Source organism: Cydia strobilella, chromosome 11, assembly GCF_947568885.1.
Source record: "Cydia strobilella chromosome 11, ilCydStro3.1, whole genome shotgun sequence".
In the NCBI taxonomy this organism is placed as follows: Eukaryota; Metazoa; Arthropoda; class Insecta; order Lepidoptera; family Tortricidae; genus Cydia; species Cydia strobilella.
Window position 1 is genome coordinate 15,864,802 of NC_086051.1, and position 24,162 is coordinate 15,888,963.

Here is a 24,162-nt window from a genome sequence, read left to right on the forward strand (position 1 = left end):
CCTGCTAGGAGGGATCAAAGTGACACATTCCTCCCCTGCTAGGAGGGATCACAGTACTATTTTTCGGTCCTAGGACACAATTATTATTTTTTTGCATACAATTTTGTTAGCTTAAATAATGTTTTGAAACGTGATAATTTCCTCATAGCATAAGTGATGTTTCAAAAGCAGTATGTATCACATGGTAGCAAAACTATTTCCACCTTGGGCGTTAACACTTAAATGCCCCACTGCGCTTAAGATTATATTTTAGAATCCATTGCTACGCTCGAGATTATATTGTAGAATCCTTCGCTTCGTTCAGGATTCAATATACACCCTCGCCGTAAATATGTCATTTTGCTTCCTATCTACTATTTTTCCTTATTTGCCAATTTCAAGGTAACAGAACATTTTTTTTAAAGCATTGTAAGTTTCAGAATTAGGTTAGTAATGACACTTGTCTTTACTCTTGAGTCCCAGTGATCGAAATTGGACAAAAAACGACCTCAATGTTAAATATTAACTTGAATTTTCATTGTCATATTGCTGACCCTATATCGCGTCCGTGATATTCAAGTTAATAAAGTAATTAAGTACCGTGGTCATTTAAATCGTAGTCCGAGTCTCTTAGAGTCACTATATTGTTTAAAATTGACTTATAAGGTAACGTGGAGCTTGTTTGTACGTCCGTCGTGTAATCCGGTCGTGTGATCTTCTTTAAGGCTTTCTTACAAGGCGTGACAGGCGGACAACGTGTAGGGCTGGGAGTGAAATGTGTAGGGCTGGGAGTGAAACTTGTAGGGCTGGGAGTAAAACGTGGAGAGCACTTGTGTTTTTTCGCTTTAGTCGTTGTCTTTGCTTTGCCTATCAGTAATCTGCCACTGTAGTCCTCCTCCACCTCCGTCGATTTTACAAAGCATTCGATTAAATTTACGCAACCTGAAATTAACAAAGATTTCAACAGTAAAGATAGGCCCGTTCATAATAATTTCGACGTAACAGGCGAAGACTCGCGTTTGTCGCATTCGCGATTGGTCGATGAGATGTGCCGTCATTGGCTCGCATTCGTCGCACAACGCGATTGGACACCAATGTAATGGCCCCATTCGTAGGCCCGTCTTTACTAAGGCATATTAGTTAGAGAATCAGTGCAATTGGAACTTGTTTCCTAAACTCCACTTGCACCATCCCACTAACCCGGGTTAACCGGTTAAACCTGGAGTTACCATGGTTACCAGTACAATTTCACACTGGGTTAACGGTTTAACCGGTTAATCCCGGGTTAGTGGGATGATGCAAGTGGCGCTTAGCGTATTAATTTACAAAGTAACACTACATTGAACATTAAATATTTAAAAAGGTCACCAGGAAAAGATCAGTTATCTTATTTTAAAGAAATAATCCCGAATTATGAAGATTATTTTCTGTAACATAGGACACATAGGTGTATAATGTTTAATGTGTTCTTAATTTGTTACAGGTAAGGATATACGGCAAGACTGCAGTACAGTAAGAAACCTCGTGGTTCAAAGATAAATCTACCATTTAGTTGCAGGTTGCAGAGCCAATTTGAATATTCCCTATACTACGCGAAAATCTGCGCAGGGGGCGCCACTACCACAATCTCAGGGTCTATCGCAAAACAAGAAGATTGAAATTTCATTATCTAACATCTGTGTCACTCTTGCATATTCAAACGATAAAGAGGCAGATAGCGAAATTTAGGATTCGCGTTTCCCGGTATTTCATTATCTCTGAAAACTTGTCAAAAAAACTGTTAAAGGCACAGTATGTATAAGTTACTCTATGGTTTACTAAACTCAGGTGGCAGAACATTGCAGTAATACCCCCTATTCTATAAAGTGTTTTTTATAATCGGTTCATAAACGGCAAAGACATTAGAAGTACAGAATAAATACCGTCGACCGTAATTTTTGAAGGTTTCAAAATACCTACTAGGCAGGACGAATAAGATCTTGACGTCTGATTAAATAAAATAAAAAACTCCAATAAAGATACGATGATGGGTTAGGTGGACAAAAACATTATGATTCTTAAAAACTTCTCTCGTAACTCACGAGACGTGACCTTTTTGTTACTATCGAGCCAACTTTTTTTTTTTATGATGAATAGGCAGGCGTTTGACCACGATCCCACCTGATGGTAAGTGATGATGCGGTCTACGGTGGAGCACGCTTACCTATGAGATACCTATTAACTCTTGCCTTGAAGAGCCCCAGATTGTACTCATGCGGAAACACAGACTCGGGCAGGGCGTTCCACTCCTTGGCAGTTCGCATAAGAAATGTGGAAGCAAAACGCTTCGTGCGTATTTTTTGGATTCCTACCATGAAGCGATGCCGGAGTGCCGTTTGTTTTGTAACTTTAACCCCCCCGGCAAGCTCGGTTCTCCAAACAAACGGTTACGCTCTCATTTTAAAACGAGTAGCTAGTTTGCTCTGAAACTTTGTACTTAGCAATTTCACAACACAAGTCTTGTGTTGTGAAATTGCTGGAGCCGTTTTTGAGAAAAAAAATTAAAAAAAAAATATTAATAATGAATATTAAAAATGAATAAATATGTATCTGAAAAAATATGATAGATTATTTGCCGCTTCTGTACCTACATAGAAAACATCCATTACTCAGGAACAAATATTTGTGATAAATACACAAATAAATGCCTTTACCAGGATTCGAACCCGGGAAATCCTGCTTTATAGGCAGGGTCACTACCGACTAGGCTAGGCGGCCGTAAAAAAAAGAGATGTTCTTTGTCATATTATGTACTCTGTATCTCTACCCGTCTCTGAGAAGAAAACAGGCAGTCATTGCTCGATCTTGTCGTTTGATTGAAGTGTTCCCTATACTTTTACTTGGCGCAGCCGGTAGGATTACTGACAACTCACTGGTAGGATCAGGCCTGGTTCTTTCCTTAATAGGATGAGGAGTCTGCATATCCTCCATACTAGTCTCAATGTCAGTATCTACCAAATCCTCTGGCTGCAATCCGTACTCCTGCATAATTTTTTTGAACTCTGATTTCTCCAATTCTTTCAAATCTTCCTTCTGCTGGTCGCTTAGAGTTGGTATCCTTTGGGTGAAATCCATCATGCGACGATTTTCGAACCTCTTGCAATCCCTAAAAATTATCAGGGGATTGATAAAATCGAAATGTGATAACTTGAATGTGGGTTGATAAAAATTAGCAAAGTTGTCAGTGCTGTATGAAATATGATGAACTATTTAGAGCTATCTACCTTATCTGATTATCTTTGTTCTTTTATGACAAAAGAGTCAAAAGGGACAGATCCCGGCCTTAAAAATATCATGTTATTTCTTCTACTCGAGTAAGATTTTACGTTTATGTGGATAGATCCATTTATTGAGAAAAGGTGCATAACATTTTTCCGGTATTTTGAATCGGAAAATGTCGGATCTAATGTCGGATGTGATGTCGGTGTTTGAATCGGATGGTGCGTACCTTTCACTCTGTAAACTGACAGGCCAATTCGAACTTGCACCTGACACCAAACCGTATGATTCAAATATCGTTTTGATGTCAACCTGTATGTTAGTAAAAGTACTCAAGAGTTTTGCTGTTTTACTATCCGCAAACCAAACGATGACCGAGATAGTAAAACTTCTCTTTCACGCTTGCTTGGCGTGACAAGAGAGAGAAGTAACACATGAACCCTGTCAGTTTGATTCGCGGATAGTATAGCACCTGCACAGAGCACAGGAGGCGGAACCGTGGTTCGTGTCCTTCGCACAGCGTTCGCAGGCACCTTTGCACACGAAGGTGGCCACTGATGGGATGACGAGCAGCCAGATTAGAAGCATTTGGGAGCTGCAATGAGAAAATATTGTGGAATTCAATTCATTTATTCAAAATATAGGTTCTACCCGAAACGTCGTCTGCGTGGAATGATGATGATGGTTGATGATGTTATGACATTTACTCCGTCACTTATTATTTTATTAAGGAAATTGATAAAAAAAATTTTATACCACGCCACCGGGCAATCAAGCATACGGCCCGCCTGGTGGTAAGCAGTTACCGTAGCCTATGGACGCCTGCAACACCGGAGATATTACACGCGCGTTGCCGACCCTTTAAAAACCTGTACACTCCTTTTTTGAAGAACCCCTTTTTTGATAATGAAAGCGCCCGAGTTAATACCACAGCAGTAATGTCACAAGTCACTACAGTAATGCAGTAACGCGGCCTCGAACGTCAATTATTTTATCAAGCACTTGACACATACATGCAGTTGCGGCAACAACGACGCCCGAACAGTAATGCAGCTGCAGTTTACATTCGAACGTTCCGAGCTACGAGGCAGAAATTCACGTTTACGCGTATGCTTCCGTTAGGGTCTCCCACAACGGCGCCCTCATTCTTTCTTCCGTGGGGTCTCCTTACATGTGTCGACGCGGAATCGGCAAAGACCGATAGAAAAAACCTTTGTCTGCGCAATAAGAGCGAAAGAGGCGTCGACGCGTCGGCAGGTTTCGGCCGATGCGAGCCGAGCCGAATGACGACTTTTTCTATCGGCTTTTGCCGATTCCGCGTCGACATATGTAGGGAGAACCTTAGTGTAAGGCCTGAGTGGACGCTCGAGTTGAGCGTGCAGCGGGGCGGGGAGTGCGGCGTGCATGTTAAACAAATGCAAACGTATAGGAGCGGCCTTAGTGCACGCTGCTCAAATCACTTGTGAGCCCGACGCCACGCTGCACGCCCCGCCGAACGCTTCGCTTCGAGCGTCCACACAGGGTTAAAAAAATGCTAATAATATTATTAAAAAACTAAATGTTTACTATATTCAAGCGAAAACTCACGACTCGATTTAATGTTTAGCTCTCCAATCATTTGTCGAACGTTGCAAGAGGCGTTCGGTACAAACTAACATATCGATATTGCTGTATTACGTAAACATATTACTCAAATATAATACAGCACAGTAACGGCTTATTGCTCTGAACACTTAACGGTTTAACAACCTATATGTTATACATATATATACCTACCTCCGGCATCGGTCGCAGACGTTTCTCCTTCTTAAAAATTAAATAAGTGTGGGTATGACTTGAATATAACTTGGAACTCCTCTTTGTGTGTAAAGCTCTTACGGTAGATGTCGCTAGGGTCCCCTAGACACATATGGTGGAAAGATTCGGCTATGGTTGAGGTCTTGGTGGCTTAGTTAGCAGAGCGCTAGAGTATCAATCCAGAGGCCGTGAGTTCAAGTCTCACCCAAGGCAGTAATTTTTGCACTTTAAAAAAAAATATTATGACGTAAATCGTAAAATAAATACGATTCGACTTTGAATCTCGATTTTAATCTGCTGTCAATAGCCTCTCCAATTCCCGGGCCAAATGAAAAGCGATTCCAAATTATAATTTTCATGAAAGTGTTGTTCAGTTTGCTGATTATTTACGAGCTGGGTCGATTCCAAGGATGGTAAATGGGAACGGTATTCCAATCAACCAGGCAGTATTTCATTATTGTTGTCAGAGTCTAGTCAAAGGTCCCACTTTGTCGCTTACCATAAGGACGAGATTTGCCTGTATTTTTATGTTTTGCTTGTACGAATAACCTGTCAAAGCAACAAAGTGGGACTTATTGCTTGGAAACGACACATTTGATTTAATTTGATTTAGGGTAGTATCCCACCTGTCCAATTTCTTTGTCCTATGTGCATTGCGTCTCACTCTCTCATTAGGCAAAATGTGAGAAGCAAATACACATTGGACCGATGGAATACCAACCTAGCAACTGTTTTTTTGGTGAAACAAAATACTAAAGTGTACCTATTGGTGATATTGAAGTAATCTGCATAGAACTGCAGACATTTAACGGTGTGCGAGTTCTGGAGGCGTGGTTCGCGCGTTGCCTCTCTGTCGCACTTGTAAATTCGTACGTATAAGTGTGACAGGGAGGCACCACGTCGAACGTGGTTCGCGGCAGGCCCTCTGATATGCGTTGGGCTTCTTCTTGAAGTAGGCCTCTGTAGCTACTCAGTAGTGAGTCGTATTGACATGATTCGGTGACTTTGCTGAACATTGTTCTCATTCGTAGCTGAGCCGTTCGAATTCAGTGTGTTTTTACTACGAACCTGTTCCCTTTATGGAGAGGCTGCGCCCAGCGGTAGATGATATACGTAGATTTCGAAGATAGCCGATAGGCGGATAGGGTGAAAGCGCGTTTCGTCGTTTATAAGTATAGGAGAAGGGCGATAAAATCTCTACCCCTTAGTTCTCCGGGCCTGGAGTTCAAATTCAGTCACTCAGGCGCCACAAGTAAATAGATTTAATAGGGCTATGCGCTTTGCTTGTTGAAATTATTGTGACGTTGACCTGAGATTAGATTATTAGATATTGGATTGTTTTAAAGTGCGTTGGGGTAAGATTGAACGGGTTTTTAATGAGGGGTACGACAAAAAATCGTTCGTATGCCGAAGCATTACGGGCGACTTTTCATCTTACCCCGCATGAAAAACCCGCTTCAATCTTACCCCCACGCACCCTACGTTGAACATATTCGTAGGACTACGAGTTAGCTGGAACTTATTTAGCGTACATTTTCTTTGACAGGTGCTGGTTATTTGGCCCAAATAACTAAAAGTATCTTTAGTAGGTAAGGATCGCGCGTTTAGAGGACTTTACTCGTTTAGTAAATTCTGCTGTAGACTACAACGTCGGTTACATCACGGCACTAGTGTTTCCGTACATCCATAAATAAACGTAAGTTTGTACGCGATTAAGTCCAGTGTTAGTTTTAAAATTATGAGTGAAAATCGTTTTCGTTTAAATCAGTATATGAAAGACTCCGTTGGTTGGACTACTGGTCAAATAGAGCGAATGGTCCGTGAGTCTGCCATATTGGAATTCATGGAGCCTTTGTTTCGTGCACAATGACTTCGATATCGTTATTGAAAGCCACCTGAGCTTCGGAATAAGTAAGATGGGCTTTTAAGCAATTGATTAATGGGACATTTTGTTAAGGATGATTAAATATATGAGTGGTGTTTGTCTTATTCTCAAATAATTCCATAAAATGCTCATATTTTGTGAAGATTTTAATATACATATATATTTCCAAAAAACTATGATATTATAATTACTTTTTTAGCCAAATTACTGGTAAAAAGTACCTGACTTCGCAATGTACTAGGTATGTCGACAGTAATTTAAGCGTTAATGCATATTTACACTATATATACGTTAGTATTTTATTTTGATATTATAATTACTTTTTTAGCCAAATTACTGGTAAAAAGTACCTGACTTCGCAATGTACTAGGTATGTCGAAACTAATTTAAGCGTTAATATATATTTACACTATATATACGTTAGTATTTTATTTTGATATTATAATTACTTTTTTAGCCAAATTACTGGTAAAAAGTACCTGACTTCGCAATGTACTAGGTATGTCGACAGTAATTTAAGCGTTAATACATATTTACACTATATATACGTTACGTTTTATTACCGCTAGGAGACTTAGACCAAAGATAGATATAACTCCGTAATAGATGGATACAGTCTAAGGAAAAAACGTGCCTCGAAAATCAAGAAAATTTGATTCTCGTTCAGAGGGCGCTACTAGTTTTGGCCTACAGTCGTATAGATGGCGTTGACGGTTTCGTTTGTTATTTAACAATTTTAACGCATATCATCGAAAGAACATGGGTCAAAATCATAAAAATAATTAATGCAAATAAAAAAAATCATTTATCTATATTTAAATACATTCTATCGTATTTTTATAAATCTTCATTTTTAGTTTTAAAGTGTGTCGACAGATGGCAGTGAATTTACTGGGGTTACAAAATTTACTATGACAGTACCGCTCTAGTATAAGTTACTCTATGCTTAGACCTAGCATTCCATACAACACAGCTCCTCGCATAATTTCTCCAGTTTTTTAATCAGTATACCTAACAAGTTCCTATTTAATGAACCAGTAACATTAAAGCGCCGTAGCGTAATCCACCTTAGCCAATTATAAGCAAATAGACGTATGTGCGTGCGGATTAAACATTCTTAAGACGTTTTGGTATAATAAGACGAAGTACGTGACGAGTATACGGATAGTGTTTTTTGCTACCACAGTTGCCTTGGGCTAATAAAGCTAGTTGATTAGGGTTTGTGAAATAAGTGCTATGCCGTTTAGTGCCATTGCCATTCGTTCTCGAATACTCTAGACCTTTTAAAGGCCCCGTAGACAACATGCCAATCGCTAACGCTACGTAGCGAACGAAACTCAACTGTCACTGTCACACTAATATGGAAGAGTGATAGAGAGACACAAAGCGATTCGATGGCGAAGCTATAGCGATTGTCACCTTGGCTAGGCCAGCAGGTCATGCAGATACCTAGGAGTGAAATGGAACTAGCATCTTCACCTTTTTCGGCTGACATCTTTAAACCTTGTCATAAATAGCAGATACTGGAAAAATTTGGATGGGCGCCGGGGTGACCAGGGTTGTCTAGAAGTCCTGGCCACTAGAGGCCTTGGTCACTTTTTCTTTGGTATAACATCACCATCATCATACATTGGTACATCTTTAGTTGTTGATGATATATATAGAAGAACTAAGAATATAAATTGTTCCATAGTTATGTCTAATAAACCCATGGCTTTACCACAGTGTAAAAAGTATACAGTGGACCGACGACTGACGTGTACCGAGCTACTAACAATGGCGAATGTATGCAGCTCGGGTACGCGCGGTACACCCCTCGCACCCCGCACGATTGCCCTGTCTAGACGGCTTCGTCGAATGACTGTATTGTTTTATAGACGTGGCTCTACTGTTGAAATAATTTCGAAAAACTATTGATAAACCAAATATCGACTACATTTCACGAGAATCGGTCGGAAAATGCGACCTCTAGAGGAAAACAGCCAGTTAACCGGAAATATATAAGTATTTTTGCCCAAAATGAAACGGAGTCTTCGCTTTCGCTCGGTTAATAAATTGTATTTGAAAACAAACACTATTCAGCATTCTAAAGAAATGTGTTCGCTCTTAAATTAAATCCACTGACGATCGAAGATATAAAACGAAGTATCCACACTCATACATATTAACTACGTTTCGACGGTGTTATAAACAGCTCCTAAGATATATTTTCGTACATTGACGCCGCCAGTACCTACATCAGGCGTCAGAATATCAAACACGTACGAATACATATTACATATGCGGTTTTCCTGTTATATTGCGGGCTAAAACGATGTTTTGAATCTCTTTTCACTGACAATTTTAAATAGGTTTTTTTTTTTATAAATTGATACAAATGATTTCTTATCAGGAATGTTAAAAGTTAAAACTCGTTTTTAATTTTGTCGCATTGCACAGATCTCTGGTTTTAGATGTTCAGTCTAGACCTAGACTCTAGGAACAAGGATATAGTCTCATTCTTAACCAAACTATTTACAGAGAAAGTAAAAAGAGCAATAGGGAATTATGTCAGTCTTTGTGACATTGTCACAAATTTTGTTTTATTCGTTTTATCGCTGCAAAGAATTAAATAAGAGTAGAATATAAGAATAATTTTTCATAATTGTAATAATTTAGAGCTAAGTAAGTAGCGTCGTGTCGTTTCGTACCAATGAGTTCTGGTGATGGAAAACTTCATGGAAATAGCGGTAAGGAAATCTGCACCCTGCAAACATGGACCTACAATACATCTAACTCGGTCACTTCATATATTTACTATTTTAACTCTCTCTGCCTCTAAGGCCTAGCACATGATTGGCGCGACAGTATCTCGCCGCGAGATAGACTACCCGTCTTTTTCTAACTGTATTAATTTAAGAGGGACAGGTCTATCGCCACTATAATCGGTACCTGTGACCAAGGCATAAATATAATATATTTATTATATTATGAAGTGACCGAGTTACTTTAGAACGATAGATTGGCCCTTCTTTGCCCTGAGAGGACGTATTTGACGTAGATGATGATGGCTAGGTAATCAATTCATTTATTTAATAGTTTTCTGCTCTAAATCTAATTCGTGCGTTGATGTTATAATAAATATCGTTACAAAACTGTCAAATTGATATTGATGATGAACGGGAAATCCAAGTATCATTCGTGTCCCGGTTTGATTTCGTATGGTACATAAAACGTAAAGTAGGAATGAGTAGTTTGTGTGTAATACTTAGTTAAAAAATCGATACAAATTGTAAACCCTTTTAACTGAACGCGAGGCTAGAGTTTAATTATTTTATAATTAGTTATGATTAAATATGTAGGAAGTCGATAATCGATATTATTGTGAATTGTAATATGAAACGTTTTCGTTTATTTGTTTGGCTGGGTTCTATTTACTAGGATAGCTTTGATTAAGCTTCTCTTCCTTTTATAAAATACTAGCTTTTGCCCGCGACTTCGTCTGCGTGGAATTAGTAATTTGGGTACCTTAATTCTTATCTGCTTTTTAATCCATCCTTTTTTCACCCCCAAATTTGTCCACATTTCCACCCCATTTTTTACACCCTTAAGGAATGATTATCCCCGAAATTATTTTATATCCTTTCCCACAGCTCAAACTATCCCCATACCAAGTTTCATCTAAATCGCTTCAGCGGTTATTGATTCCCCATACAAATTTCCACCCCCCTTTTCAACCCCTTGAGGGGTGAGTTCTGGGATAAAAAGTATCCTATGTCCTTCCCCGGGACTCAAACTATCTGTGTACCAAATTTCAACTAAATCGGTTCAGCGGTTTAAGCGTGAAGAGGGAACACACAGACAGACAGACAGACAGACTTTCGCATTTATAATATTAGTATGGATGAATAGTATTTGGAATATAACATAATGTTAAAAAAGTTTTAACACTTATACTCGTATGGTTATATCTAATAACTATAGACTAAAGTGTTAGTCAATCATAAAATAAATCATATCATAGAAGAAACTTAATTAGAACACGCTTACTTATCCAAAACAAGTAGCGAATTAGCGATTGAAGTAACCTCACTTGATGGTACATACTAAGCACACTTAACTAGCTGTCGATGGACCATATGTCCTTCGAATAAGGTTTACATTACATCGACGGTACGCATACAGGTAGTAGATAACTACAGCTAAAATCAGAAGCCGTGTATCTTTATTAGGCGTTCATTAGCCTGCAATGATTGCAATCACATCACGTCACGACGGTCAATATGGCGAAGTTGCGTCAGGAAAATGCGTTGGGCCCTGAGAACATAGTAATATGGCTAGCATTGGTATATGTACGATTGCGGTATAGAAGGTGGATTAGGTAGGTACACATAGACGTAGTTCGATGACTAGTAACGTTCTAAGCAGACGTCTTAAGTTTATTAGGCGTTCATTAGCCTGTGATGACTGATGCAATCAAATGCACGTCACGACGGTCAATATGGCGGGGTTGCGTCAAGATAATGCGTTGGGCCCTGAGAAATACCTATGTACCATGGTTATAGCAATCATTGCTGAGGTAGGTTTATAAGGTCGTTTAGTTACACCAATGCTTTGATGTCTGGAAATGTCACTATATACGTCACGTTTATTGTGGCACTGCCGAATATTGTCACGTCACAGTCGGTGTAGAGTCAGCCCTGACGAAAAACTTGGAAAAAAGACTGCTAATTTGTGATGAAATGGGTGTTTTCTATGTATAAGTATTTATTTTTCTACGTATTGTATATCGTCGCCTTTTACCCGTAGTAGAAGCTTTGCTTAGTTTGGGGCTGTGTAAGATTATCTCCAAATATTTATTTATTTGTTTATCCTTAAAATTTCATTCGTTCGCTTCTCTAAATTACTAAGTTTAATACTAAAATTACCAGGAACCAAGAATGATATGATATATAATTATATTTTACGAACGATGCTACGAACTCATATTTCTCGTGTCCCGGCGTTCTTTATGTGTCGCTATGTTTGACGTCGGTTCATTAATATGTTTAGTCGTCAGTCTGACGGCTTCCTAGTAATCTAATAACAAGCGAATGACAGTATCAATGACAATAGATCATTGAACTGAACAATAATACATAAATCACATTTGGATGTGGCGATACGAGTATTGACGCAGTCATTTATGACAATTAATTATTAGTCACAAGTCCTCATTTTAATTGTTATCTGTACCCGGGAGTAAATATCACGGTGTAATAAAATAAAGTTTTTTTTTATAGGGCCAATTTCTTTTGTGACATTTTTTTACATTAACACTGTCATGACATAGGTAAAGCCGCGAAAAATACCTACATCATGAACGCATTTCATTTCGTGACCTACGATTATGATACGCGACGGAGAAATGATTCGCTAAAATTACTCCTTTAAGGCCAGAGCACGCCGGCTGCGCGTGCGTAGACGTTTTGCTCTAAAATGTTGGAGCCGTGCACGCACACGTCACGCAAGCGATGTGCCGTCTCTCATAAGGATCTGTATATTGCAACGCGCACCTGCACGACTTTGCACACGCATCCGGTGCGCACAGGCCTTTAACCTCTAGCCGCCCACAGATTAAAACTTGCCAAGACAAAATGTAATTTTGATTTGATTCAGAATATAATGAAATAGGCCTTATCATATTCCTATAGGTTACTAAAGGTTAAATTTAAAACGATAGATAGCTTACTCAATCCTTTCGATACTTTCTATTTCCCGACTACCTTCTAAATTGCTTTTGTTGTCGATGTCAAAGGAAGGTTCACGTTCTTTTGTTTTATACGACAGACAAACGGATAGGTGTTTGCAATGGAGGGGTTTAAAAATAGCCGGTATTTTTTGAATCCTGCAACTGACTGACTGGCTGAATTTTCTATGAGTCACTAAATGTATTTTGCTTAACCTTTTGTATGTGTTGGTAGGCCAAAATCGTGAGTTCAACTTCAAACCTCAGTCGCACCGAATAGAGCAGAAAAAATCATTCTCGCCATAAGTAGTATAAAAAATTTAAAATAGAAGAAAGAAGTGCGCTTTAGGCTATCGCGGATATCACGGTTGTGCGTCGACTTATATGCATTTATCCCGATTTTAGACCTTATCCCGTTTCATCTTACATCACATTATTATTTATTACTTAGTACTTAGGTTATTATGAAGTGATCGTTATTTGATTGCTTTTATTTTTATTTTATCATTATCACAGACGAAACATGGTTTATCCCTTAAACTTCACATAGGACATAGAGAAAAGAAGTTATAATTTTATCACGGAATATGTTGCGAATATTTACCGACTTTCTAGAATGTAACGTCCGCGTATATACGAGTTTTTTACGTGAGAAGTCAAGGCTACAGGTTGAATGCTAAGGTTTCTACGTGACAATTTACAAAACAATATTCTGTGATCCTTACGTAAATTACTTTTAATATTGTAGTGAATTTCGTGACCGGGACCGGGTATTGTTACAAAAGGTAATCACGGTCTATATGTCTGATTTGTCACTTGTTTCTGTAAGGGCCACTTGCACCATCCCAGTAACCCGAGTGTGATACTCTTCGAGCGGTCGCGGCACCGACATAAAAAAGTTAAAAAAAATTACGAATTTAGAATGTCCCCTTCCGTACCCAAAGGGTAAAAACGGGACCCTATTACTAAGACTCCGCTGTCAGTCTGTCCGTCCGTCTGTCACCAGGCTGTATCTCATGAACCGTGATAGCTAGACAGCTGAAATTTTCACAGATTATGTATTTATATTGCCGCTATAACAGCAAATACTAAAAACAGAATAAAAAAATTAAAAAATTGTGGGACCCATACAATTATAAACGTGATTTTTTTGCCGTTTTTTGCGTATGGTACGGCACCCTTCGTGCGCGAGTCCGACTCCATTTCCTTATAGATGTTGGGTGTAGGCGTGATATTTTTTTTAATTTATTTATCTATTTCAAAAAACACTTAGAACTAGGTATACAATATTTTCGCCAAACTGAAGACAGTTTGTTGGCGAATAGTGCGCTCTCACTTTTATGTGTACTTTCTTGAGTTTCTTGAACTACATACAGAGTACAGAACAAACTATAGGTATCTACTTACTAGGTTTACTTATTATTTATTTATTTATTAACATTAAGTATAGGTAGTTTCTTCTAGCCACTAACATAGTGTTTATGTTGTTTCAGGAATCAAATGTCCAGTGTGCAGCAAGTTCGTGCTGCCAGATGACATCGAGTGCCACCTCGTCATGTGTCTCACCAGGCCGCGCCTTTCCTATAACGGTTAGTATTTTTAGTCGGACTTTTCGGACGGCTAGGTCTCCAACTCCATTTTAAAGTACTTAAGAGTACTGGGGACTGCCAGGCTAGCACATGATTGTCGCGAAGGTATCTCGCCGCGAGATAGACTACCCATGCATCCCTCTTTAATTAATACAGTTAGAAGAAGACGGGTTGTCTATGTCGCGGCAAGATACTGTCTCACCAATCATGTGCTAGCCCGGCTGGTTCACTTGATAGTGCGCAACCGTACTCACGACAGTTTGAAAGTGAAACAGTTTTTCAAGGCATCATATAGCCATAAGGCCATATGTAAAAACATATTTAAGCGTTTAGTAAATATCCCTGCAAGATTAAATAATTAACAACTGCAGAAGAACCAAGCTCATCGACGTAGTTCTGAGGTTTGTCAAGCTTTGGCAAGGGTTGCATTGCTTGTAGAATCAGCGGCCGCTCGGGCTGAACGATTCATGAGTGATTGTGGTTAACCACATACCAGGAAAAGAGCGTAGAAATGCCCCCAACAACGTGGACCGACGATTTGGTAAAAAAATTGCAAGTAAATTATTAGGCTTTACACTATTAAATTATTATTTATTACAGGACAAGACTGAAACAGTACAAAGACTTAAAAGGAAGCACATCGTGCAATATGAAAGTAGTGGTTAAGTGAGATGGTCTCCAAAACCCAAATTTTAATATCGAATATATACATTAGGCAGTAGATATAGTTTATGGCCTTAGGCAGTAGGATACATAATGAAATTAATGAATCAGTTCAAGCAGTGGACGTGCTTATACTAAAAACTATATTTTTAAAACGTGTTGTTTTGGCATTTCAGAGGACGTGCTCTCCGACTCAAAGGGCGAGTGCGTGATCTGTCTCGAGGAGCTGACCGCCGGCGACACCATCGCGAGGCTGCCCTGCCTCTGCATCTACCACAAGGGGTAAGACCTTTATATGTACATCTTACAGAGGGCTGCTCTACTCAAAGAGCGAGTGATCTGTCTCGAGGGTCTCACCGCCGGCGACACCATCGCGAGGCTGCCCTGCCTCTGCATCTACCACAAGGGGTAAGACCTTTATATGTACATCTTACAGAGGGCTGCTCGACTCAAAGGGCGAGTTATCTGTCTCGAGGAGCTGACCGCCGGCGACACCATCGCGAGGCTGCCCTGCCTCTGCATCTACCACAAGGGGTAAGACCTTTATATGTACATCTTACAGAGGGCTGCTCTACTCAAAGAGCGAGTCATCTGTCTCGAGGATCTCACCGCCGGTGACACCATCGCGAGGCTGCCCTGCCTCTGCATCTACCACAAGGGGTAATCGCCTTCTTAATTTTATACATATTATTAATAGCTATGTCATTTTCTTGCCTAGATACTACATTGTCAGCCGGCAACATAGTTAAAGGGTGAGGGTCAAACATATAACTTTTATTCTTCCCTAGTTGCAAATCTTAACTTTCAAAAATTAGCTAAGCGTAGCCGGTAGATGCATTTACCTAATTGACAGTGCAGTGCAGCCCCTTGTAAAAGTGCACTCGGTGCACAAAGGCCGTGTTTAGCCCGCGAGCCCTCGACCTATTTCAGGTTATCGGCCCTTTAGAGAGGCCTTTGTTTAGAGATGAGATTTCAGTGCCCGTGCATTTTTATAGCCACTTTCGTTGTTGACTACTTACGAGTATCTACACATACATAAAGTGTATTGGGTATATATATGACATCTATCTTAGTTTATAATTTAAATATAGTTATATTTAAATTTTGGGGCTGAGCTGCAAGCTACCAACGGGGTCACAGGTGGTGGATAGTGATACGGCCACCAGATATGGTGGTCAGCTGCGAATATACTGAATAAGCAGTCCCCAACCAGCAGCGGCAGGGTTATCAGGATGTGGTGGGAGGTTTGGGGGGCCAGGCCTACCTTAAAAATACCACAAAGATCCTAAGACAACCGTGTGACATGGCGAGTCAATGCCGCCATCAAATAGGCATTCCCCTAGAGCCGGACAACAGCAGCTCTAGTACTGGCAGAAGGCCGAAGATATGGAATCTGGATGGGCTTCTGACCGGACACCACTGGGCGGGAGACCGGCCACTGTACTGTGGTACGGAAGGCAATGGGAAACCACCGTACTAAATTCCCATAAAAAAGAGTATGATGTCAGTCAATGAAAATAGTATGGTCCCTGACAACGGGCTTCCACGACGTAATATCCCGTGGCGGTCTGAGTCCGGCAGGTTCAGACGCAAGGCTGAATCGGTCGTCATCATGCGAAACCCTTGCCTAATAGGAACATGGAACGTGAGGACAATGCTACCGCCAGGTAAGATAGAAGAACTCAAGATGGAAATGGTTAGACATAAAATAGATATTTTGGGAATAAGTGAAGTCAGGTGGGGAGGAAGCGGCGATTACTGGAGTGGAAACCACAGAATAATATACACGGGAGCTAAACAAGGATCGAATGGGACGGCATTGCTACTAAATAAAAAATGGGGAAGAGAAGTGGAGAATACTATTCATCACAGCGAGAGAATAACAGTAATCAAGCTAAAATCACATCCGCAAAATCTTGTAATTTTCCAAGTATATATGCCGACTGGATCCCATCCAGAAAGTGAAATTGAGGACATGTATAATAATTTAGATTCATTATTAGATATGGTCAATGACAAAGATTATCTAATTATTATGGGGGATTTTAATGCAGTGGTTGGAGAAGGCATAGATGGGAAAGAAGTAGGCGGTTTTGGATTAGGGAAGAGAAATGCAAGAGGCGAAAGATTAGTACAATTCTGCAAAGAAAACCAACTATCACTTGCTAACACGCTATTTAAGCAACCGAAACGGAGACTCTATACTTGGAAGATGCCGGGAGACATCAATAGATACCAGTTAGACTACATAATTGTGAAGCAAAAATATAGAAACCGCTTAGTGTATTGTAAGACCTTGCCAGGTGCCGATATAAACTCCGACCATAATCTACTTATAAGTAAACATTTTATAGAAAAGAAAAAGAATATTAGAAAGAATAAGAGAAAAAATATTGATCTCACTAGACTTAAGGACCCGGACATAAGAGTGCAATATAGTAATACACTGGGATACAAATTGAAATTAATTAAGGAACAGGATATAGAATATAATAATACAAACAATTTACCAATAGACATAGAATATAAATGGAATAAGGTTACCGATATCATAAAGACTAGTGCCGAGCAATACTTAGGAAAGGAAAAGTTAGTGCCAAGAAAAGATTGGCTAACAAAAGATATTATAGACATGATGGTTGAAAGAAGACATTACAAGGGTAAAACTGATAATGATAGTGTAATAAAATACAAGCAACTTACAAATAAAATAACTAGCAAATGCAGGGAGAGAAAGGAAGAAGACATAGAAAGAAAATGTGATTTGATAGAACACTACATGAATAGAGGACATACGGATAAAGCATATAAGAATATAAAAGAAATGAGTAGGAATTACAAAACAAAGAGTACTGTGGTATTAGATGAGGGAGGGAAAATGCTTCTAAATAATAAAGATATTATAAATAGATGGAAGAGATATATAGAAAACTTATATGCGGGTCAGGGCTTAGACGTAGAAGATATAGAACCTGAAATAGCAGTTGATAAAGATAGAATGGGTCCGGATATACTAAGGGAAGAATTTGACAAGGCGCTAATAGGTATACAAAATGGAAAAGCCGCAGGCGATGATGGCATATTCATTGAATTCATTAAGTATGCAGAATGTGACCCCATTAAACAAGAGATTTTTTCAATAACACAAGACATATACAAAACAGGAGTTATACCAAAGGATTTCCAAGTCAGTAAAACTATCACATTGCCCAAAAAGCCCAACACATTAAAATGTGAGGAACACAGGACACTAAGCTTAATCTCACAGGCATCGAAAATATTGCTGAAAATTATTCAAAATAGAATTAGACCAGTTATGGAAGAGTACCTTGGACCGGACCAATATGGATTCCGACAGAAAAAAGGCACGAGAGAGGCCATACTGGCGCTGAGAATGGTTGTTGACAGGAGAATAGACTTGGGCCAAAACACACATATAGCCTTTATCGACTTGGAAAAGGCCTTTGATAGGGTCAATTGGAAGAACATGATGGAAATTTTAAGGGAGGCAGGCTTAGACTTCAGAGACCGAAGAATAATTTTTAACTTATATAAGGAACAGGAGACAATTATTAGTGTGGGAGAGGAAAGTTGCAGAGCAAGGATAAAACAAGGTGTGCGGCAGGGTTGTCCACTCTCACCCCTTATTTTTAATATATTTATAGAGTGTGCCATTAGAAAAATTTTAGAAGAAACTGAAGGAGGAGTCAAATTTAATGGGGAAAGAATAGTATTTATTAGATTTGCGGACGACATAGCAGCACTGGCCCCTAGTTCAACTCAATTAAAAAGAGTAATGGAACAGATGGATTTAATCTTTACACAATTTGGACTCAAAATTAACACTAATAAAACTAAAACACTAATTGCTTCAAAATCTCACCCGGTTAAGGAACAAATTGACATCAGAGGGACACACATAGAACAAGTAAACAAATTTAGATATTTAGGCAGCTTAATTACACAAGACTCCAGATGTACAGGGGAAATAGTATCAAGGATAGCAATGGCGAAAACAGCTTTCAACGCCAAAAAACATTTGCTTAAGGCTAGGATCTCTAAGAGTACAAAAAAACGCCTAATTAAGATATACATCTGGAGCATCGCTTTGTATGGGTGTGAGACGTGGACAATGCGGCAGAAAGATAGGAAGCGATTAGAAGCTTTTGAGATGTGGTTGTGGAGAAGAATGGAAAGAATAAGTTGGACGGAGAAAAAAACGAACGAGGAAGTGCTTCGAATTGTGGGAGAGAAGAGAAACCTGCTGAGAACTATAGAAAATAGACGAGGCAGAATGATAGGTCACTTGATAAGACACGACACTTTCTTTAACACTATATTAGAAGGCAAGATAGAAGCGAGAAGAGGCCGCGGAAAACCACGAGCAAGCTACACACAACAACTGAAAGCGAAAGCAAATGTCGTGTCTTACAGGGACCTAAAGAACCTGGCCGAGGACCGAGAAAACTGGCGCATACTCCACCGACAAGAGCCATGCTCTTAAATTATGAATGAATGAATGAATATTTAAATTTACTACTATATTTCCTCCCGCGGACGCTTCGGCTGTGGAATGAGCTCCCTGCCGAGGTTTTCCCGAGGGGCTACAACATGGGGTTCTTCAAAAAAGGAGGAGGAAAAGGAGTGTTAAAGGGTCGGCAACGCTGTAATATCTCTGGTGTTGCAGGCGTCCATGGGCTACGGTAACTGCTTACCATCAGGCGGGCCGTATGCTTGATTGCCACCGACGTGGTATAAAAAAATACTACTTTAAAAACACAAATCAAAATATTTGATATTTGATGTTGAGCTACACTCAATTCACAACACAGCTTTAAAGTAGAATATATTTATCTTATCCCTTCTGTTATAATGTTATGAATGTACGAGTAAGTATCACTAATATAATGTACTTTCCTTTCCAGATGTATAGACCAATGGTTCGAGGTGAACAGATCGTGTCCGGAGCACCCTGGCGACTAGTCGCCGCCCGCCCGGACCCACAGTGCCATGCGCTAGTCGCGAGTGATACTTTTATACAATGAACAGACTGCGGCAAACGCCTTGTAAATATATTATGCTAGTGAGATGTTTTACCAATTAAAAAAATAAAAATTAAAAAATAAACGGTGCGTCCAGATCTGTCAAATGCGCCGCCATTTTGAAAAAGGATCGCTAGAGTCGCACCAAGCTAAATCTTGGCTTAGCACGAGTGCGTCGCGACAGGGTGTGTACGAGGCTACCTGAAAAAAGTCATTTATGGCGTTATTCATAAACGCGTTACTGGCCTGAATTTGCTATAAATCGTTTGTCTTTATCTGTTATTTTGACTCATGTATTTGTAAGAAAGGGATAAAACATAATTTAACTTAATCAGGCCCGTAAAGTTATTTGAATAAGGGGTTAGAGTTAAGGCCCTTTTTTCTATTATTTGACTTTTAATCTATTTTGCATAGAGATACGAGTTGATAATATGTTGGACCTTTAACAAAAAGAAAAACGAAGTACTATCTCGCACAAGATAGACTACCCATCATTTTCTAATTAATACATTTAGAAAAAGACCGGTAGTCTTAACTCGCACGTTAGATACTGTCGCGGAGCGCACGTGCTAAGCTTACCGCACGGATTCTGCTGTGGAAGTGCCTACCATCTCGTGAAATTCCTATAAAAATATGACGTTTATATATAGGTATAGTACATAACATTTTCACACTTTTCCACTTCAAAATTTGTGCAGAGTTCGCTTAGACGGACTTTAACTGCTAGCGTGCATTTTGTATGTGTGTAATCGGTTCGCGAATGTCGCGCGAACGAATTCGGCAGATCTGGACTTACCTAAAGACAATTATAGTAATGGGAAATTCGCGGTGAAGTTTTAATTTTAAATGAGAAAATGTAAATTTTACAAAGTTACTCTTTAGTTAAAGGCATTATGAAATTGAGTGATATAATTGTTTTTATTTTATATTGTATGTATAAGCGTTGGTGGTCTCTCGGACTGTGATTAGGTTTTATTTAAATCTTTTAACCAACCTGGCTTCAGGCTTGTAGTGAGCAGAGCCGTCTTAAACTATGCTGGGGCCCTTATGCACTCAAGAATCTGGGGCCCTTTTGGAAAGTAAGGAAAGCGAATTAAACTAACATCCAACCCGACCAGACTCGGTTGCTCACTGTTACTGTCTGTTCTTCGGGGCCTTCTGAGGATCGGGGCCCCCTGAGGAAGGGGCCTTGGTTCATTGGCCCCGTGTGCCCTTATGGTAAAGACGGTACTGGTAGTGAGTGCATTTGGTGTCGATATGACGTCGCTGGGTAAATTTTAGAGCGTTTTATCATATTTCCTATCAAATCTAGTTTAATTCGTGTGGAAGGTTATCTCATACCACAATTGCCGGACTGATCGACGTCAATCCGCAGTGAAATATGCAAGTGCCCCATAGAGGTACAATAATATAGAGAGAAAATGGCCCCTCCCCCATTTGACCGAACGAGATGCTCTTATGGGACTTTCAGTAGGAGTAGCAGTATACTCGTAGTCTCACTTTTCCTTGCTGCCTACTTCTAAAAAGTTCTAAGTGACGTATTTTTTTTGCCAGCCGTTTATCTGGTGGGGAACAATGAACCCGACCCAATTACGGAAGTTGTTTTTGGTATGTTGTCAGGAATGTTAAAACGTATTCTAAATTTTGTCGCATTGCGTGTGTTCTGTCCTTCAGGGGCGCACGCGTATAATTAGCACATCTATGTAATGTTTCTTGTTTTTCGTTTAATAAAAACCAAACGTTTATATCAATATTTATTTATTGAGAAGGCAAATAAATCGCTTTGATTTAACTTTAACCAATGACGTCTAGGTAAAAAGTCTAACTTTCAGGTTTGGTTTTATAAAGATACCTAGGTACTTACTTTGTTTATTAGTTATGTCATAAAACATACTGTATAATATTTAATAATTGCTTGGTTTTACAAAGGAATGTTACTCCTCGTCAAAAATGTACTGTATATTTAATTATGTGAAAGGTTAGTTCCGGATTCGCCGGATTCTTGTTTCGTCGGATTTTCGTATACTCAGATTGTGACGCACTAAAGTAAATCCGGCGAAACAGGAATCCGGCAAATCGGGAACTATTCGAAAAAGATTTAACAAATCTAGAGGCCTAATCATCTTTATAAAACCGACCCTAGAATGCTTTAAATTATAAAATATGACGGTTAATAGTTTCAAAATTATAACTTGGCTCCCTTAACACCTAATTTTAATATAGGCTTATTATAGTAACCTATATAGTCCGAGAGACCAGAACTTGGCTCTTACGCTATAGTGACACCTCCACCGGGTTCGGTTCCGTGCAGGTGACATATCTGTTTCTTAAGCTTATATATAATATATGATTTAATTTTTCATCTTGATAATAAAGTTGATTTGTTTCTAAATTTTCTCATATTGTTTTTATTACCCGGAGTCGCGTGGTGAAATATAGTTTGATAAGAATTGTTGTGTTTCATTTTAGATATCACCTGAACTATGTACAGTCGCCATCAGAATCCTCAAATCTGAATAAATCTCTATTGTCAAAGCGTTAGTGCATGTTCAGATATTTTTGAGCACCTCGGCCGCTCCAATATATCTGATGGCGACTGTACAGGTCGATTCACAAGAGCTGGCACGAATGGAATGAATGAAAATACCACATTAACCAATAAAATTGGCTCTGACTGTATACCGATACAGGTGTCACTCGTACAATGAAACGTTAATTCCATTCGTAACAGCTTTCGTGAATCAGCCTGTATATTATAGTCATTATAGCCTTCTAAGGCCCAGCCACACAAATGATACATCCAAAATTTGCCACTGAATGAACCTATAGTGAAGAGAATAGAGTTTATTTTGATTTGTTTGAAAATTTAACGAGACGAAATGCAACTTCCAATGGGGTTGGCCGGTCGAAATAATTAGCAGATGGCGCCAGCATAGCTTGCCCTGTCAATCCCTAGAATTGTGTCAAATTTTTGTTTTTTTAATGCCCTGGATGCCAGCCCTTTAAGCCAAACTTCATAGAAAAAGGGGCAAGCTATGATGGCGCCATCTCTGCAAACCATTGACAGTTTTTGCCAACCCCATATCATAGGGTTTTGAATTTCATCGAATTGAAGAAGTACTATAGGTACCTTGGGCCTTAGGAGGATAAAGTATTTAGGTACAGGTTGAGTCACGATTTAGAACTCGCATATGGTGTATGTGCGTGGAAGGCACGGCGTAAATCGTTAAATATAATAAACTCACAGACGCGTTCAAGGCCCGGCCAAAGAAAACGTATATATCCGTTCCGTTGCAGGCAGTGAATTTGTTAACCTTTTCGACGCCACGACGGATATATCCGAACTGCAGGTCCAACGACGGATTAATCCGTCACAGACCACAGAGCAACATAGACCTAAGTGCATATGCATAAAGTTCAATTTCAGTTTTGACACTTCGGTGACATGGCGTCCGTGTGACAGTTTTTGTGTTTGACACGGCGTCTAAGGACCACTTGCACCATTCACTAACCCGGGTTAACCGGTTAAACCTGGAGTTACCATGTTACCAGTACAGTTTGACACTGGGTTAACGGTTTAACCGGTTAACTCCGGGTTAGTGGGATGGTGCGGGGCGCTAAAAGGTTAAAATAAAGATGAATCGTTACAGGCGGTCCAGGCCGATAAAAAAAACATTCACTTTACTAGTACGTAATTTAATTTATTTCTTAGGTATCTATTTATAGTCGGTCAAGCAAATCTTGTCAGTAGAAAAACCGGCAAATTTAAAAAATGTAGGCGCGAAGGGATATCGCCCCATAGAAAATTTGCCTCGCCTTTTTCTACTGACAAGATTTGCTTGACCAACAGCAGTTCTCCCACACCCTCTACAGTGGCTCTACAGTTTTTAACTTTCACTTAAAGTGAAGATGGAAACAAGTAATTCCTTGCGGTAGCAACTTAATCAGCGCGGCAGTTACCGTGCGCGCGGCAGTTACCGTGCGCGCGGCAGTTACCGTGCGCGCGGCAGTTACCGTGCGCGCGGCAGTTACCGTGCGCGCGGCAGTTACCGTGCGCGCGGCAGTTACCGTGCGCGCGGCAGTTACCGTGCGCGCGGCAGTTACCGTGCGCGCGGCAGTTACCGTGCGCGCGGCAGTTACCGTGCGCGCGGCAGTTACCGTGCGCGCGGCAGTTACCGTGCGCGCGGCAGTTACCGTGCGCGCGGCAGTTACCGTGCGCGCGGCAGTTACCGTGCGCGCGGC

The 24,162-nt window shown here is 39.9% G+C and overlaps 1 protein-coding gene and 1 long non-coding RNA gene across 5 annotated transcripts in view; one reads left to right on the top strand and one right to left on the bottom strand.

Moving 5' to 3' along the window:
- The window catches only part of LOC134745642 (E3 ubiquitin-protein ligase znrf2), a 205,437-nt gene extending 183,121 nt beyond the window's left edge, over positions 1-22,316 (top strand). For all 3 annotated transcript variants that reach the window (XM_063679761.1, XM_063679762.1, XM_063679763.1), the window contains exons 2-4: positions 14,120-14,215; positions 15,055-15,160; positions 19,804-22,316. In XM_063679761.1, the coding sequence (XP_063535831.1) occupies positions 14,120-14,215; positions 15,055-15,160; positions 19,804-19,861 (260 nt within the window). In that variant the 3' untranslated portion in view covers positions 19,862-22,316. The remainder of the gene's footprint in view (positions 1-14,119; positions 14,216-15,054; positions 15,161-19,803) is intronic.
- Positions 2,963-4,986, bottom strand: LOC134745664 (uncharacterized). 2 transcript variants are annotated; one of them, XR_010128198.1, is made up of 3 exons: positions 4,828-4,986; positions 3,710-3,832; positions 2,963-3,124 (listed from the first exon to the last, which is right to left on the bottom strand). It is a non-coding gene; the product is annotated as an uncharacterized LOC134745664 (long non-coding RNA). The 2 variants fall into 2 exon arrangements; XR_010128197.1 differs by having other exon boundaries at positions 4,825-4,986.
- Positions 22,317-24,162: the final 1,846 nt, after the last annotated feature.